Below are 17915 nucleotides of genomic sequence, written 5' to 3'. Positions count from 1 at the left end.
TCACAGGTTTTCTTTGCCTCTGTGCGGTCTGGTGGAAGCAGTCAAGTTTATTTCATGACCCTAGGCAGGACTTCTCTTCTGAGCTGGTAGAAGCAGTGTGATTTGACAAGGGATTGCTGACATCCAGAGTCTTCGAGATCCTCATAACTTGGAATTATTAGTAACTGGAGTACAGACCTGCACTGATGCAAGCACTCCATGTGAATGTGTGTGCAGGCATCACTAGTGTTAGGTTTCTTTTTGTTTTTAAACTGAGGCTGCAATGCAGCTGGTGCTGTAAAGATAATACCATCGGGTGCTATAAGTCTTTGAGATTTGGGATCACACTAGAAAACAACAGGTCTTTCCCCCTTCCCCCGCCCCCCCACCTCCTTCAGCTCCAGAATTCCTAGGCTTTGAATGACTCTGTTTGTTAGTGTGAAAAGAGAAAGGCTTATCATGAACATGTTGTTGATTTGGCAGGAGGCAGGCAAGAGAAGGTGACAAGTGGTGGTGAGAGACAGTCTTGCTGAAGCAGAGGGCAGATCTAATCTAGTAATGTTAACAATGTATTTAATTGACATTTCTTTTTTGTAATGTGACAATATATGGACAAAGAGGAAGGTGCAGGTTTTAAGAAGTTAATATTTATAAAATGTGAACGACACAGTGGCTCGGATAACTTCTTTCTTGGGGGTGGGGTGGGGTGGGCGGTGGAATTCTTGGTTTTGGTTGGTTGGTTTTATTTTGGCCTGGCCAAGAGCTTAGTCATTTTTCTGTGTACCAGGTTTTGCCTGAAACATGTGCAGATGATAAAAAATTTGTTCATTTTCTACAATGATTCTGTGTTAGGACAGAACTTGGTGATGTCACAGTATTAGCACTGCCTCAGTTAAAGGTTTAATTTTTGTTTAAACCTAGAAGTGCAACAACAGTTTTACCACAGTCTGCACTTGCAGAATGAGAAGAAGAAAAAATTCCAAACAGCATATGTTTATTTTGTTGTGCCTACCTCATTGTTTTTAATGCATAAAAGAGGTGGTTTAGTTTATATGTTTTTAGAGGAAAAACCATTAATGTCTAATTTAATCTTAATACCAAAACTACCAGATGAAAGGTTTGACTGTTATTCTGTAGCAAGTTTCAGCAGAAGGGGAGAGTAGTCCATTGAGATGGTTGAAATAGCCTTATGGCAGTGAGACACTGACTAATGTAATTGCTTACTAAGTTGGAAATCAAACATTTTTACCAACTTCATCAGTAATGGAAGATTGATGAATTTAGCCTAAAACCAGAGGTTTCACTCTTCTAACATGTGGGCTTAGTAACAGACAGGTAACAATAACTAGTCTAGTTCTATAAACTGTTAAATGTTGTAGGAAACATTTTGGGGAGGTGATGTTTTTCTTTTCTAAGAATGCAATGCACTAAAACTATTTTAAGAATGTAGTTAATACTGCTTATTCATAAAACAGCATATACTTGTGTTTAGGTGTAAGATCCCAGCTCTGGCTCCCCCCACCCCCCCCTTTTTTAAAAAAAAAAGTCAGTTTTATTTTATGAATAAGTTTCTGACATTCGTAATAAATGTCTCAAGAGTAATAATATGTTTAATGGCTACATGTTCATTACTTGAGAAATCTTGAGTGTATAATAGTCTGTTGGTGATGTAATAATGCACAGTGTCATGATTCAACCATTTTTTTTTTGTTTTGTTTTGTTTTGGTGGGGTACTTTGTTGACAGCTGCCTTAAGCTGTTCATTCAGTGAACAGGCTCTCAGTGTTTCACAGTCTTTGTCTTTTGCTGTGCTTAATTTACTTTCATGGCATGACAGGTAGGGCTTTTTAAACATTCTTTAATCAAACAGATTGATTGTTCAAGTGACTGGTCACTTGATTGCTTTAACATTAACAGAACCAACTGGGCAAGTGTTTTGCTCAAGGAACCCTTTTGGCATCAACCCTGACTGCTGTAAATTCTTCTAATCTAATCAGCGTTTTTGCTGAAAGTTCTCCTTTGAACATCAGAAACAGTTTAAAAGGGAGCTGGTGTGTATACACACGTGTACACACACACACACGTGTACACACACACATATATCAAGAAAGCCTTACATTTGCTGAAAGAAGAGTACTTAGAAATATTTTTTTAAATTGTTTGACTTTTGGATAGCACTGAAGGTCAAGGGTGGGGACCCATTTCTTCAGTATCTGTTACAATCAGCCAGAAGAGCTATCAGTTCTCTGTACTATAATGAACTAAAGGGACTCTGAAGTCCAACATAATCATAGACAGGGATGTAATCACAAGATGGCCCTGTAGCATAATTAGCTGACACTGATCAGTTCAATGTCATTCTGCATGGTTTTAATACTTACAGTGCTGTGTGATTAAAATGGATTCAGTTCTTGTCCCCACCTCACACACTACCTGGGAAATCAATACGATTCATGTACGTGAGAATGTTCCAGGGATTCCCCAGGTTACGGATATGTGCTTTTTCCTGAGGGAAACTTATTCACTGGAACTGCCAGATGGCAGCTTCTGCCTCCACAGAAGTGCCAAGGTGGCCAAATGACAAGTAAAAACAGTGTTACCAAACCACCACATATAGAACGTTGGACTCTTTAAACAGTGCTTTTGTCAGAGCAGGGAAAAAGTTCCTAGGTTTAGTTTTAAGCTTTAATAAGTAATAACTTCCTGTATCTTTGTCGAAGTAACCCTAACTGTATGACTGCAGTGTTTTATTTTTATCTTATGCACATGTTATGTTGGAGAAAATGTTTACAAAAATGGTTTTGTTACACTAATGTGCATCACATATTTATGGTTTATTTGAAAGTGATTTTTGTGGGGTTTTTTTTTTTAGTTTTTCATATTAGTAATAGTACACTTTTTGTGACTTATAACCCCAAACTCTGCTGATTATAAAGATGCTCAACAATAATACAATTGACAAACTGCATTAAAATGACTAATTATAGAGCTGCAAAGCAGGCTGGTGACAAGTAAACAGCCTTTTTTCTGCAGTGCTATCTAACTTGTCTTCTGTGTATTATGGATATTACTGTTCCCCCCTTTCCCCCCCATTTTTCCTTAAATAAAGTCAAAATGACACCTACTGTATGTGGAAAGTATTTTAAATATTTTTCTGCTCCTGGAGAACCAAGGTGTTTATTGCCTTATTCCACTGAAGGTGAGAAAAAGCAACGTTACCAAATTTCATGATGTTACTGCAAGTTCAGCAATATTTGGTATTTTTATTTAAGCCCCAGCTCCTGGAGCCAAATGATTTCTCCGCTTTCTTGTTTGTGGTTTTAATTTTTGGTCCTCGTGGTTGTGTTGAAAAGCTTTAAAATGTAAATCAGCAGCACCCAGAGGCTCGGAAAACAGAAGACACTCAAAGGAAACCTAAAATGGTGATGGTTTTTAAAATCTCGTGAAATCTCGTGATTTTGGGGGGTAGTATTTCTAAGCAAGTATGGTGAACTGAAATCTAGGGGTAGATCTCAGCAGGTGTAGATGACGTAGCTCCATTGAAGTCCAGGCCTGCCAAGTGTAAGTAAGGGAGTAGTGGACAAAATTGGTACAGAGCTCCGACTTGCACTGCCTGGTCCTGGCTGTACCCTGTATGTGCTTCCCACCATGCGCTGTTTTCTTTCGGTAGTGGGAAAATGCCTATTCTAAACAAGTTGACCTGTTAGTTAGGCTGCTGCTGAAACAGGAAGTCTGTGCTCACACAGCAGACGTGTTCTGGTTTCCCTCTCCTTTTGAGCTGTAGAAGCTAGCCATAGGTTGTAAATTAATAAAAAATATGTGTCTGCTTCTTTCATTTTATATAGACAGGAAAGGCTTCTGCAGATAGTTCAGACCCACAGATACCCCGTTCTCTTGACGTTAGAGTCCAACTGGTGTTAAATAACAACAAAATGTAGCAGAAGCAATTAATTGCTAGCTAAACTCAAACTGACTCTTGCCTAATGCCTGAGCCAGAGCTACAGGATTTCCTCAGTGAAACTGGCAAGCCGTCAAAGAAGAAAACGAGTATGTTCACCTTGAGGGCTTGTCTACATTAGAAAATCATATAATTTTAGAACATTTGCTAAAATGATGATAAACACAAGTTAGCACTCATCATAAGCAAAGACTGTCATATTTAATATTGGGGCAGCTGATTGTGGTTAATGCTAGTGATCAGATTTGATGTCCACATACTGAGTGTTAACAAAGGCAATGGAAAACATGGAAAGGCAGCATACTCCACAGGAAAAAAATTACACGATTGCAGTGGGGAAGACACAGGAAGAAGCCAACAAATCTTAAAAGCTGGGAGCCAAATATCATCCTTCTGTGTGGCTTGTGTATATGCAAATGGGCAAGTGGATCAGGCCCAAGGAAAATTGTTTTTTTGTGTGTGTGTGTGTGGGGGGGGAGACTGCAACATAACAAAGGAAAACCAGGGTATTGAGTAATAACAATAAATTGCAGTTAGCCAGATAAAGTAAACGCTAAAAAACAAAAAAGCGGTTGAAAAAATAAAACCCATGCAAGCTTTAAACATTTACATTCAAGTTGAAAATAAATATGAAAGATATAAAAGCAAAGACCAGTTGGTAAACAGAAGATTCAAGTTAAAACTATGTAAATATAAAAACAAAACGAAAGGGTGGGAGATCTGGAGAAGGATGCTTGCTGTGGAATTAGGATTTTGTGGGAGCTGGGCAGGAGCAAACTTCAGTTTTGTAGACAGCTTCCTTTGTGGAGAGAGGCTGTTGGTATGTAGCGTGTCTTTGTTGGACTGGATTTTTGATAATTTGTCATGAATGCCTAGAGTCTGGGATGAGGACTCTCATGTTGGAATTTGAAGTGGAAAATTGACATAGTAATAAAAAAGATTCCGCAGAAATGGCACAAGTGCAAATGAAAGAAGCATACCTAGGGCAGGTAGAAGGTTTCTGCAACACTGCAACAGAAAATTCTGCAGAAACCATGAGACCTTGCTTATGATGTGTGTTCCATTTCCACTTTTAGCATTTAACACAACACCAGCCCATTTTACTGTCAACTGTAGCGTCCATCTCTTTGTTACTGTGACTAACTCTACGATGGGTGCAGAACTTCCAGATCTCCTTGGCAAGCTGCCTCAGAATCACATGGGCACATTGCCATGCAGCGTTGTGAAGAAGAAACCAGTTTAATTCCAAATGGCTCGTTCAGTATTAGTTTTGAAGACTATCATAAGGAAAATGTTTTTCAAAACTAATCTTGTCTACTTATGGGTGGCTGCTTTTTTTTTCTTCTTTCATTCATTTTTTTAGTCCCAGAAGTTAAATGGTTAGAATACTTGTTTGACAACTTGAGAAGAATATCTCAATTGCCAGAATGTAAGCTCCAGGCAGTGGGGATTATTCTCCCTGCTCATCTAAAGAAAACAATACAGTACATGTCTGGGATGAAAGTTCAAAGAGCAGCTTTTTCAGAATAGCTGTGAGAACTGGTGGAGCAAGGATGCATCCCAGTACATACACACCTTCGATGGAGCTCTGGCATCAAGATGATGATGATAATTTTCAGCCCAGGATCACATGTTAGATCTTAAAATGTAGAACCCCTTTTTATTTTAAAAACATCAATGCAACGTTCTGAGGTGACATAAAAGAAGGATTTAAAACTGAGTGCATTGATATTGCTGTGAATGGGGGATAGGTGATACTGCTGTAGAGGCCACATATCACAGAATTAGGAGAGAGGGGAAGGGTAGCTTCAATCTCAGTTTTCTTTGTGGTCATGTCACTTAGCAATATCACAAAGAATGCTACTCTGTGGGAGTCACTTTCTGTGTGAAGTTCTGCCTTGGCTAACAATTCCTGAAGAGGTTTTAGAAGGGTAGCTGTGTTAGTCTGTATCAGCAAAAACAACGAGGAGTACTTGTGGCACCTTAGAGACTAACAAATTTATTTGAGCATAAGCTTTCGTGGGCTAAAACCCACTTCATCAGATGCATGGAGTAGAAAATACAGTAGGAACATATATATAGCAGTACATGAAAAGATGGGAGTTGCCTTACCAAGTGTGGGGTCGAGACAATTCAATTAAAGTGGGATATTATCAACAGGATGAAAAATCACTTTTGTAGTGGTAATCAGGGTGGCTCATTTCAAACTGTTAATAAGAAGGTGTGAGTAACAGTAGGGGGAAATTAGCATGGGTAAGTTTAGATTTTTTTAGTTCTTGTGGTGACCCATCCACTCCCAGTCTTTATTCAGGCCTAATTTGATGGTGTCCAGTTTGCAAATTAATTCCAGTTCTGCAGAATTTCCCCATGCTGCATGGCAGGGGGTTTTCCTCCATTGAACTGAAAAAGGAAATTGGGTTTAACATTTCACACAGAGGCTATTGTGGTTCTACAGGGTAAATAGTATGTGACATGGGAAAGCTAATCTAATTTCTTCCAACTGTGCTTTATGCCACTCACACTTTACTTATCCTCTCTGTGAAATGCTGTTTCACAACTTCATGCTTGTCATTCGGCATAATTTGTCAATTAAAAAGGGATTTTGGCGCATTCAGTTTAAATTTAATTTCATATTTGTATATATTAAATAACCTTTGCCCACACCGGGTTACCCATGTTTCAGTGTTTTCAGTACTCTGAAACAAACACAAAAAAGTAAGGGGATTTCGTAGTATTTTACACTTAGCCTTTTATCTCAAAGTGTTTACAACAATTCTCAGGAGAACCCTGTGAGGGATGATTGATAAGATTCCAGTTTTTGAAATAGGGGGCGTTGAAGCACAGATGAGAGTAAGTGATTTGCCCCAGGTCTCCCAGGGAGCCAGTGGCAGAGTCCGCAATAAAACAGAATTTCAGATAGTCCAGCACTCTAACCACTAACTGAAACTACCTCCTCAGGATGGCAGACTAGCCATTACATGAAACACTGAGTCTTTCCACTAGCAAGAAATTCACCAATCACTAGCATTTTGGCTTATTCAGACTAAAAAATATTTGCAAATTTAGATCTGGTCAGAAAAGGAAGCAGACGTGGGAATTCATCATTGTTATAAAGGGAAATTTTAATATTTTGTTGAAATTTGATTTTTCCAATAATTTGACCAGCCCTTAGTAAAATGCAATTTTTTTCATTTTATTAATGTAATTCTCATGTCAGTCCCTTGCTGACTCAGTTCTCAGGTGCTGGAATCAGTCTGACTCATTAACTCTGTGTGTGAACAACATCCAGGGTTTGAGTGCTTGCATGTATTTATGGTGAGGACTATCTAAATTTGACACAACCTACAATCCGCTTAAGTGGCTTGCTAAAGTAGTCAAATACTGGCAGAGTTGTGAACAGAACACCCCCAGGTTCTGATTCAGAGTCGCCTGATCTGAGCTCCTCCTCGTTCTAGGCAGGGCTCATAGCCTGTTAGGGTTGCCTGACTTCCCATGCCTGACTTCAGGTAGGGTTGCCAACTTTCTAATTGCAGAAAACCAAACACCCCTGCTTCACTCCTCTGAGGCCCAGCTCCCAAACACTCCATAGAATCATAGAATATCAGGGTTGGAAGGGATCCCAGAAGGTCATCTAGTCCAACCCCCTGCTCGAAGCAGGACCAATTCCCAGTTAAATCATCCCAGCAAGGGCTTTGTCAAGCCTGACCTTAAAAACCTCTAAGGAAGGAAATTCTACCACCTCCCTAGGTAACGCATTCCAGTGTTTCACCACCCTCCTAGTGAAAAAGTTTTTCCTAATATCCAATCTAAACCTCCCCCACTGCAACTTGAGACCATTACTCCTTGTTCTGTCATCTGCTACCATTGAGAACAGTCTAGAGCCATCCTCTTTGGAACCCCCTTTCAGGTAGTTGAAAGCAGCTATCAAATCCCCCCTCAGTCTTCTCTTCTGCAGGCTAAACAATCCCAGCTCCCTCAGCCTCTCCTCATAAGTCATGTGTTCTAGACCCCTAATCATTTTTGTTGCCCTTCGCTGGACTCTCTCCAATTTATCCACATCCTTCTTGTAGTGTGGGGCCCAAAACTGGACACAGTACTCCAGATGAGGCCTCACCAATGTCGAATAGAGGGGAACGATCACGTCCCTCGATCTGCTCGCTATGCCCCTACTTATACATCCCAAAATGCCATTGGCCTTCTTGGCAACAAGGGCACACTGCTGACTCATATCCAGCTTCTCGTCCACTGTCACCCCTAGGTCCTTTTCCGCAGAACTGCTGCCTAGCCATTCGGTCCCTAGTCTGTAGCGGTGCATTGGATTCTTCCATCCTAAGTGCAGGGCCCTGCACTTATCCTTATTGAACCTCATCAGATTTCTTTTGGCCCAATCCTCCAATTTGTCTAGGTCCTTCTGTATCCTATCCCTCCCCTCCAGCATATCTACCACTCCTCCCAGTTTAGTATCATCCGCAAATTTGCTGAGAGTGCAATCCACACCATCCTCCAGATCATTTATGAAGATATTGAACAAAACCGGCCCCAGGACCGACCCTTGGGGCACTCCACTTGATACCGGCTGCCAACTAGACATGGAGCCATTGATCACTACCCGTTGAGCCCGACAATCTAGCCAGCTTTCTACCCACCTTATAGTGCATTCATCCAGCCCATACTTCCTTAACTTGCTGACAAGAATACTGTGGGAGACCGTGTCAAAAGCTTTGCTAAAGTCAAGAAACAATACATCCACTGCTTTCCCTTCATCCACAGAACCAGTAATCTCATCACAAAAGGCGATTAGATTAGTCAGGCATGACCTTCCCTTGGTGAATCCATGCTGGCTGTTCCTGATCACTTTCCTCTCATGCAAGTGCTTCAGGATTGATTCTTTGAGGACCTGCTCCATGATTTTTCCAGGGACTGAGGTGAGGCTGACTGGCCAGTAGTTCCCAGGATCCTCCTTCTTCCCTTTTTTAAAGATTGGCACTACATTAGTCTTTTTCCAGTCATCCGGGACTTCCCCGGTTCGCCACGAGTTTTCAAAGATAATGGCCAATGGCTCTGCAATCACAGCCGCTAATTCCTTTAGCACTCTCGGATGCAACTCGTCCGGCCCCATGGACTTGTGCACGTCCAGCTTTTCTAAATAGTCCCTAACCACCTCTATCTCCACAGAGGGCTGGCCATCTCTTCCCCATTTTGTGATGCCCAGCGCAGCAGTCTGGGAGCTGACCTTGTTAGTGAAAACAGAGGCAAAAAAAGCATTGAGTACATTAGCTTTTTCCACATCCTCTGTCACTAGGTTGCCTCCCTCATTCAGTAAGGGGCCCACACTTTCCTTGGCTTTCTTCTTGTTGCCAACATACCTGAAGAAACCCTTCTTGTTACTCTTAACGTCTCTTGCTAGCTGCAGCTCCAGGTGCAGTTTGGCCCTCCTGATACCATTCCTACGTGCCCGAGCAATATTTTTATACTCTTCCCTGGTCATATGTCCAACCTTCCACTTCTTGTAAGCTTCTTTTTTATGTTTAAGATCCGCTAGGATTTCACCATTAAGCCAAGCTGGTCGCCTGCCATATTTACTATTCTTTCGACTCATTGGGATGGTTTGTCCCTGTAACCTCAACAGGGATTCCTTGAAATACAGCCAGCTCTCCTGGACTCCTTTCCCCTTCAAGTTAGTCCCCCAGGGGATCCTGGCCATCCGTTCCCTGAGGGAGTCGAAGTCTGCTTTCCTGAAGTCCAGGGTCCGTATCCTGCTGCTTACCCTGGTTACCCTGCTTACCATCTCCCCTCCCTCTGTCACTTGCTCTCCCTCACCCTCGCTCACTCATTTCACCAGGCTGAAGCAGGGGGTTTGGGTGTGGGAGGGGGTGAGGGCTCCGGCTGGGGGTGCAGGATCTGGGGTTGGGCCAGGGATGAGGGGTTGGGGTATAGGAGGGGGTGCGGTGTGGGTTTCGGGTGGCACTTACCTGTGGTGGCTCCTGGAAGCGGCGACATATCCTCTGGCTCCTAGGCAGAGGTGCAGCCAATGGGAGCTGCGGAGTCCGCTCTTGAGGCTGGGGCAGCACGTGTAGCCCCCCTGGCCAGCCATGCACCTAGGGGCCGCAGGGATATGCCAGCTGCTTCCGGGAGCCGCAAGGAGCCAGGGCAGGCAGGGAGCCTGCGTTAGACCCAGGGTCCTGCTGCGCCACCAACCAGACTTTTTTACGTCATGGTCAGCAGTGCTGACTGAAGCCACCAGGGTTCCTTTTTGACCCAGCATTCCAGTTGAAAACTGGATGCCTCATGCTGGGGTTTTGGGGAAAATTTCAGCCAAAGTGGTGCAGCTGTTTCAGAGAATAAAGCTAGGGGGAAACACATTGTTTTGTCCATATTAAATTCCTGAAACCATGTCTTTAAAATGATCTAGTGCCCTTGCTACTTGGGGCAGAGACTTGAAATTTGGCCATGGGCAGGGAGGATTGGCCTTTGCGTTAGGAATGTGCCTTTTGCTATCCCTGTGGTAATCTGCCCATATTGGCCAAGTTCCCTGTTCACACATAGAATCATAGGACTGGAAAGGACCTTGAGAGGTCATCTAGTCCAGGGTCCTGCACTCAGGGCAGGTCTAAGTATTATCTAGACCATCCCTGACAGGTGTTTGTCTAACCTGCTCCTAAAAATCTCCAATGATGGAGATTCCACAACCTCCCTAGGCAATTTATTCCAGTGCTTCACCACCCTGATAGTTGGGAGTTTTTCCTGATGTCCAACCTAAACCTTCCTGGCTGCAATTTAAGCCCATTGCTTCTTGTCCTATCCCCAGAGGTGAAGAAGAACAATTCTTCTCCCTCCTTGTAACAACCTTTTATGTACTTGAAAACTGTTATGTCCCCTCTGTCTTCTCTTTTCCAGACTAAACAAACCCAATTTTTTCAGTCTTCCCTCATAAGTCAGGTTTTCTAGACCGTTAATCATTTTTGTTGCCCTTCTGTGGATTTTCTCCAATTTGTCCACATCTTTCCTGAAATATGGCACCCAGAACTGGGCACAATACTGCAGATGAGGCCTAATGAATGCGAAGCAGAGCGGAAGGATTACTTCTTATATCTTGCCTACAACATTCCTGCTAATACACCCCCAAATGATGATCACTTTTTTTGCAACAGTGTTACACTGTTGACTCATATTTAACTTGTGGTCAACTATGACCCCCCAGATCTCTTTCTGCAGATCTCCTTCCTAGGCACTCATTTCCCATTTTGTATGTGTGCAACTGATGGTTCCTTCCTAAGTGGAGTACTTTGTATTTGTCCTTATTGAATTTCATCCTATTTACTTCAGACCATTTCTCCAGTTTGTCCAGATCATTTTGAATTTTAATCCTATCTTACAAAGCACTTGCAACCCCTCCCAGCCTGATGTCATCTGCAAACTTTATAAGTGTACTCTCTACCATTATCTAAATCATTGATGAAGATATTGAACAGAACCGGACGAAGGACTGATTCCTTCAGGACCCCACTCAATATGCCCTTCCAGCATAACTGTGAATCACTGATAACTACTCTCTGGGAATGGTTTTCCAACCAGTTTTGCACCCACCTTAAAGTAGCTCCATCTAGGTTGCATTTCCCTAGTTTGTTTATGAGAAGGTCATGCGAGACCATATCAAACGCTTTACTAAAGTCAAGATATACCATGTCTACCACTCCCCCCCCCCCATCCACAAGGCTTGTTACCCTATCAAAGAAAGCTATCAGGTTGGTTTGACACAATTTGTTCTTTATAAATCCATGCTGACTGTTACTTATCACCTTATTCTAGATGTTTGCAAATTGATTAATTATTTGCTCCATTATCTTTACGGTTACAGAAGTTAAGCTCACTGGTCTGTAATTCCCTGGGTTGTCCAGTCTTCTGGAATCTCTCCTGTCTTCCATGACTGATTTTTCAAAGATAATCGCTAATGGCTCAGATATCTCCTCAGTCAGCTCCTTGAGTATTCTAGGATGCATTTCATTAGGATCTGGTGTCTTGAAGACATCTAATTTATCTAAGTAATTTGTAACTTGCTCTTCCCTATTTTAGCCTCTGATCTTACCTCATTTTCACTGGCATTCACTATGTTAGACATCAAATCACCACCAACCTTCTTGATGAAAACCAAAGCAAAGAAGTCATTAAGCACCTCTGCCATTTCAACATTTTTCTGTTGTTCTCACCCCCCCCCCCCCCATTGAGTAACCGACCTACCCTGCCCTTGGTCTTCCTCTTGCTTTTAATGTATTTGTAGAATACATTTCTTAGTTACCCTTTATGTCTCTAGCTAGTTTGATCTCGTTTTTGCCTTGGCCTCTTTAATTTTGTCCCTACATACTTGTGTGATTTGTTTCTATTCACCCTTTGTAATTTGACCTAGTTTCCACTTTTTGTAGGACTTTTTTTTTTTTTTTTTTTTAAAGATCATTGAAGATCTCCTGGTTAAGCCAGAGTAGTCTCTTGCCATACTTCCTATCTTTCCTATGCAGTTGGATAGTTTGCTCTTGTGCCCTTAATAGTGTCTTAATAGTGCCCTTAATAAGTTTCCCCTTAGACTTGCTTCCCATGGGATCTTACCTACCAACTCCCTGAGTTTTCTAAAGTCTGCCTCCTTCATTATCTTTATTTGCTGTTCTCCCTCCTACCGTTCCTTAGATTTATGAACTCTACCATTTCATGATCACTTTCAAAATGTCAACCAGTTCTTCCCTATTTGTCAAAATCAAATCTAGAACAGAATCTCCCTTAGTAGCTTTCTCCACCTTCTGAAATAAAAATAGTCTCCAATACCAATACATTCCCAGAACTTGTTGGATAATCTGTGCCCTGCTGTGTTATTTTCCCAACGGATGTCTGAGTAGCTGAAGTCCCCCATCACCACCAAGTCCTACTTTGGATGATTTTGTTAGTTGTTTAAAAAAAGCCTCATCCACCTCTTCTTCCCTGTTAAGTGGCCTATAGTAGATCCCTACCATGACATCACCCTTTTATCCTTACCCAGAGACTTTCAACAAGTCTGTCTCCTATTTCCATCTGAACCTCAGTTCAAGTGTACACATTTTTAATATATAAGACATCTCCTCCCTTTTTTCCCTTGCCTGTCCTTCCTGAGCAAGCTGTACCCTTCTATACCAATATTCCAGTCAATTGTATTATCCCACCAAGTCTGACTGTGATGCCAACCATGTCATAGTTGTGTTTATGTACGAGCATTTCAAGTTCTTCTTGTTTATTCTCCATACTTCTTGCATTAGTATTCAGACATCTAAGATACTGATTTGATTCTCCCCCCCAACCAGTTCTGTCTTGTCTCTCCTTTATCCCTCCTATAACAGCCCATGCTCCCCCCAAATTCCAACCTTTCTCCCAGGTCTCCACAGGTAAGTCGAAAACATGGGCGTTGGTCACCTGCCCCCTTCTAACCTAGTTTAAAGCCCTCCTTACTAGGTTAGCCAGTCTGTATCCAAATATGCTCTTCCTCTTCCTCAATAGGTGGACCCCATCTCTGCTTAGCAGTCCTGCTTCCTGGAACAGCATCCCATGGTCAAGGAAGCTAAAGGCCTCCTGGCAACGCAATCCTTGCAGCCAGGCATTCACCACCAGGATGCATCTGTCTCTGCCTGGGCCTCTACCCTTGACCGGAAGGATCGAAGAGAACAGCACCTGCACTCCCAACTCCTTCACCCATGCTCCCAGAGCCCTGTAGTCACTTCTGATCTGCAGAGGGTCATACCTTGCAGCATCATTAGCGCCCACATGGATGAGTAGCAGAGGTAGTAATCAGAGGGCCGGATGTTCATTGACAATCCCTCTGTATTGTCTCGGATATGGGCCCCTGGCAGGCAGCATACTTACATGCGCAGTTGAGAGTTGCTAGATCTTGGCAACTAAAAACTTCCAGGATTCTGTCCTCATGGAGCACGCTTGAGCCTTTCAGCTCCTGTTGCTGACCAGACTGTGCATGCACCATTCACATAGTGCAACTCAAGATGCTGTATGCCCTCACAGCTCCTACGTGTGACCAGACTAGGCAAGTGCCATCCCCACACAGTGACTGAGCATGCTCCAGCCGTGTCTACAGGGGCTCAGAAAGATTTCCCCTGTAATCTCTGGTGCCAGTTGCTCTCTTTTGTGGTGGGGACTGGCACCAGGGAGCTTATCCCTTCAGTGTTCTCAGTGACCCCCTGCTGGCGTGCAGGCAGCGTGGAGGAGGAAGGTGTCCATTTTGAATGCAGAGGGCACAAAAGGTGGACCTGGGGGAAAGGAGTAGATCAAGATGAGAAGTCTGGTGAGACTGGGACTAAAGTGGAGGAGAGAAGAGATATGGTGACTGGCAATTGAAGGGGGAGACTGGAACTGGGAGTCCGTAAGGGAAATGGGGAAGAGTAATGGGAGCCAGTTGGTTGGGAGAGTGGGGTGGACAGTGAGATCAGACAAGGAGCTGGAGGGGACTGCGGCTGCACAAGGAGACAGCCCAGGAAGCCGTGGGCTGGGGAAGGCAGGGGGAGGAGAGAGAGAACTGACAAGGTGCAAGGATGCAGGGGTTGGGGACGACGACTGGGAGAAGGCTGATATTGGTGAAAAACCCAGGAAAGGAGATTGGGACTCGGACATCAGGCCCAGAACAGGAGACTAGGACTGGCTGGGCAAGGAGACTGAGATGAGAAGCTTCAGGAGTGGAGATTGGGTTTGGGTTAGGTAAGTAGAATGGGACTAGGACAAGGAATCGGGTTGTGGGGTAGAGATAGGACTGGAACAGGGAAAGGTTGGAAGAGACAGGGCAGAAGGGGTCAAATTTGGAGGGGAACAGGCATAAGAGCTTTCCCACCAGAGTAAAGACACCTCCAGAGCCTTGAATGGAACCCAAGATTCCTGAGTTTCACCATTCCTCTGCTGTCCTCAAATATCTGCGAAACCTTTTGGCAAAGCGTGTGTCTCCCTCCCACCCCTGGGCTGGTCCAGATACTGGACGCCAGCCTACTATTGCTGTCAGTTATTCCATTAGCTCCACTGGCAGAGGGTCTGATGATGACCCTAGTGGGTCATATGATGATACATGATGGAATCTGGGGTTTTTTGTTTCCTTTTTTTAAAAAGTCTAGAAAATTACACACCAACAAAAACTATGTTAAAAGAACATCAAGGTTGCAAAGTTAAGCACTTGAAAATTCAGAAATGCCTGTGCAGCTTTAACTCTGCCCTCTTGGGCATGTGCATTATGGTAACAGTCTTGAAGTACATGATCACATACTACTTTTTTCCCCATCAGACCCCTGCCTCCAGTGCACGGGCCGGACCTGCTTTGGGGATGGACCAGAGTTGTGTAGCAAAGGAGGCTGTTGTCCTTTTGACTCCTGCCTTATTTGTTGCAGAATGTTGAAAGGGGTGTAGTAAATGCAGGGGGCTGCAAGAAAAACAGAAGGATCTTGTGGTCAAGACAGCTGAATTCTGACCTGCATCCTATTCCTACCCCTGACAGAGAGTTTCTGTGTGATTCTAAGCAAGTCACTTCAACCAGCTTTTCACAGATGGTCACTAATTGTGCGTTCTTCATTTTCTGGGTGCCTGACATGAGGCTCTGGAACCTAATCTGTAGAAGTGCTGAGCACTCACAACTGCAACTGAAGTCAGTGGGATTTGTGCTTGAATATATAAAGTGCTGCAGGGGCTAAGTACTCTGAAAAAAATGGTCTACGTGTCCCCAGAGGGGCACCCCAAATTAGTGGATACTCCATCTCTCTGCCCCGTTTCCCACCTCTAGAATGGGGATGATAATATCCCCTCATCTCACAGGGACGTTATGAGATAAATGAATGTTTGTGAAGTAGTTGGATACGGTGGTGGTGAATGCCATAGAAAAACCCATGGATAAATTAATAATTCTGTCTTCAGACCATGGTTTGAATAGTGTGCAATAAGTAAGGCCTACGGCTGTGTGCTGAGCAATGAGGATAAAACAAAATATTGAATAGCTGCTTCCTAAGTGAGTATCCTCTATTTTGTGCACTGAAGGAGACAGGAACTTGTGGGAAAAATAGTCTGGCATCATGTAGATGATCATAATGCACATGCACAAAGGGAGTTGAATTAAGGTTGCATGGGCAACCTGAATTCTGGCATTTCCTAATTTGAGTGTTTGACTTTGCAACCTTAACAATGTTCTTTGAACATAGGCGTTCATGCCTGCAGTATGTTAAGAAGAGATTATACCTGGTTTCTGGATTTTAGTTATTTGGCATTTATTAATTTTTAAATTAAGGAATCACTTCCCAGTTGTAGGCGTGGATTCAGCAACGCACTTAGGCATGTATTTAACTTCAACCACATGTACAATTCCATCCCTATTCAGCTAAACACTTTAATTATGTTTTTAAATCCAAATGACCTTAATGGGACTTCAGCATATTTGTGTTGTGCTGAATCTAGACCTTAAAGAGGAGCCATGCTGACAACTGTGGTATGTGCAGCGTTTGTTTGGAAGGGATAAAGATGTTGGCATTTGCAAAAATTGCGCAAAAGTGTAAAAGCTTGTATCCTACTTAAAGACACAAAAATGAAGAATTCTAAGAGATCTAAAACTCCCTTTGTAGACTTCCTGCAGATACTCATAAGAACTTTCCCTGATGTTCCTGTAGTGAAATCAACTGACTCTGAAAAATAAAAGGAAAGGGATCAACGTGGAATGTTAAAATGTTAAGTACATAAGTACAGATTGACATTTGTGATGAATCTACCAGATATCAGCAACCAGACTGAGGAGAATAAATTATTTTAGGGCATAAAGAATCAGTTATGGATAATTAAGCTGTAATTATCATCACTGTAGCTTGCCGATATATTTTTTTATTCTCTTCTGATTGTTTTAAGAAGTAGTAATAATTGTTTTAACTATTGTACTTGGATAAAACAACAAAATGACCTAGCACTTTGTAAGATCTCAGAGTGGGAATGATTCCCATTCTGCAGACGTAGAAACTGCACTGAGTTTTGAAGTGACTTGTCCAAGATCATCTTAGCATATTCCTAACGTGCTGCAGGTAGCACGTGACCAGGATTCATCATGGTATTTGGTCCACTGGTTGGAACATTAGCTTGCCCGGCCCAGCCTGGGTACTGACAGGGAGTGAGACGTGAACGCTGATCCGTGCCCTCCCTTGTCCAAGATCACACAACTGATCACTGGCTCATGATTGAAACCCCAATTCAGCAAGGTACTTAAGTCCATGTCTAACTTTAATGAGGTGAGCAGAACCATTTACTTCAATAGAATTACTTACATGCTTGAACGTAGCCACTTGCTTACAAAATCTTGCTAAACTGGAGCCTTATTTATAATATACCAAGTGCTAGTTAAGGCAGAGGGCCTGATTCACTATGCCTTGCATCCTTTCAGTAGTGCCAAGGGTGTATAAAATACAGTAAAAGCTGTTTTATCTAGCACTTCACCAACCGGACAGCTTTATAAACCAGCATTTCTGATCTTCATTGAAATTCCGTTTATAGTCTGGTTGGCATGGGGCCTGCAGGGGGTTGGGGTGCGGAAGAGGGTATGGAGCACAGGCTCTGGGAAGGAGTTTGGGTGCAGGATGGGGCACGGGGCAGTGGGTTGGGGTGCAGGGTGCTGGATCCGGGGGCGGGCAGCTCCCCGCAAGCAGCGACCTGTCCCAGCTGCTCCTAGGCAGAGGCATAGCAGGCAGCTCTGCGTACTGCCTCTGTCCACAGGCACCGCCCCCACAACTCCTATTGGCCGTGGTTCCCGGCCAATGGGAGATGCAGAGCTAGCACTTGGGGCAGCATGGGAACAGCATGCAGAGCTCCCTCCTGCACCCAAACTCCCTTCCTCTTAGTTAACCGGCATTTTTCACTTACTGGTACCTCCCACCCCCCAACATGCTGGATAAAACAACTTTTACTGTACTAACTTTGTCACTTGGTAGCAATTTACTTCCTCTTTT

At 43.2% G+C, this 17915-nt stretch overlaps 1 protein-coding gene across 4 annotated transcripts in view; it reads left to right on the top strand.

Moving 5' to 3' along the window:
- The window catches only part of MAP4K4 (mitogen-activated protein kinase kinase kinase kinase 4), a 242746-nt gene extending 239644 nt beyond the window's left edge, over positions 1-3102 (top strand). For all 4 annotated transcript variants that reach the window (XM_048857604.2, XM_048857623.2, XM_048857614.2 and 1 more), the window contains one exon: positions 7-3102. In XM_048857604.2, coding sequence (XP_048713561.1) covers positions 7-90 — 84 coding nt within the window. In that variant the 3' untranslated portion in view covers positions 91-3102. The remainder of the gene's footprint in view (positions 1-6) is intronic.
- The last annotated feature ends 14813 nt before the right edge of the window (positions 3103-17915 follow it).

This window comes from Caretta caretta, chromosome 1 (assembly GCF_965140235.1).
Source record: "Caretta caretta isolate rCarCar2 chromosome 1, rCarCar1.hap1, whole genome shotgun sequence".
Classification (NCBI taxonomy): domain Eukaryota; kingdom Metazoa; phylum Chordata; order Testudines; family Cheloniidae; genus Caretta; species Caretta caretta.
Note: the sequence above shows the minus strand (reverse complement) of the source record. Positions and strands in the feature narration are given on the sequence as shown.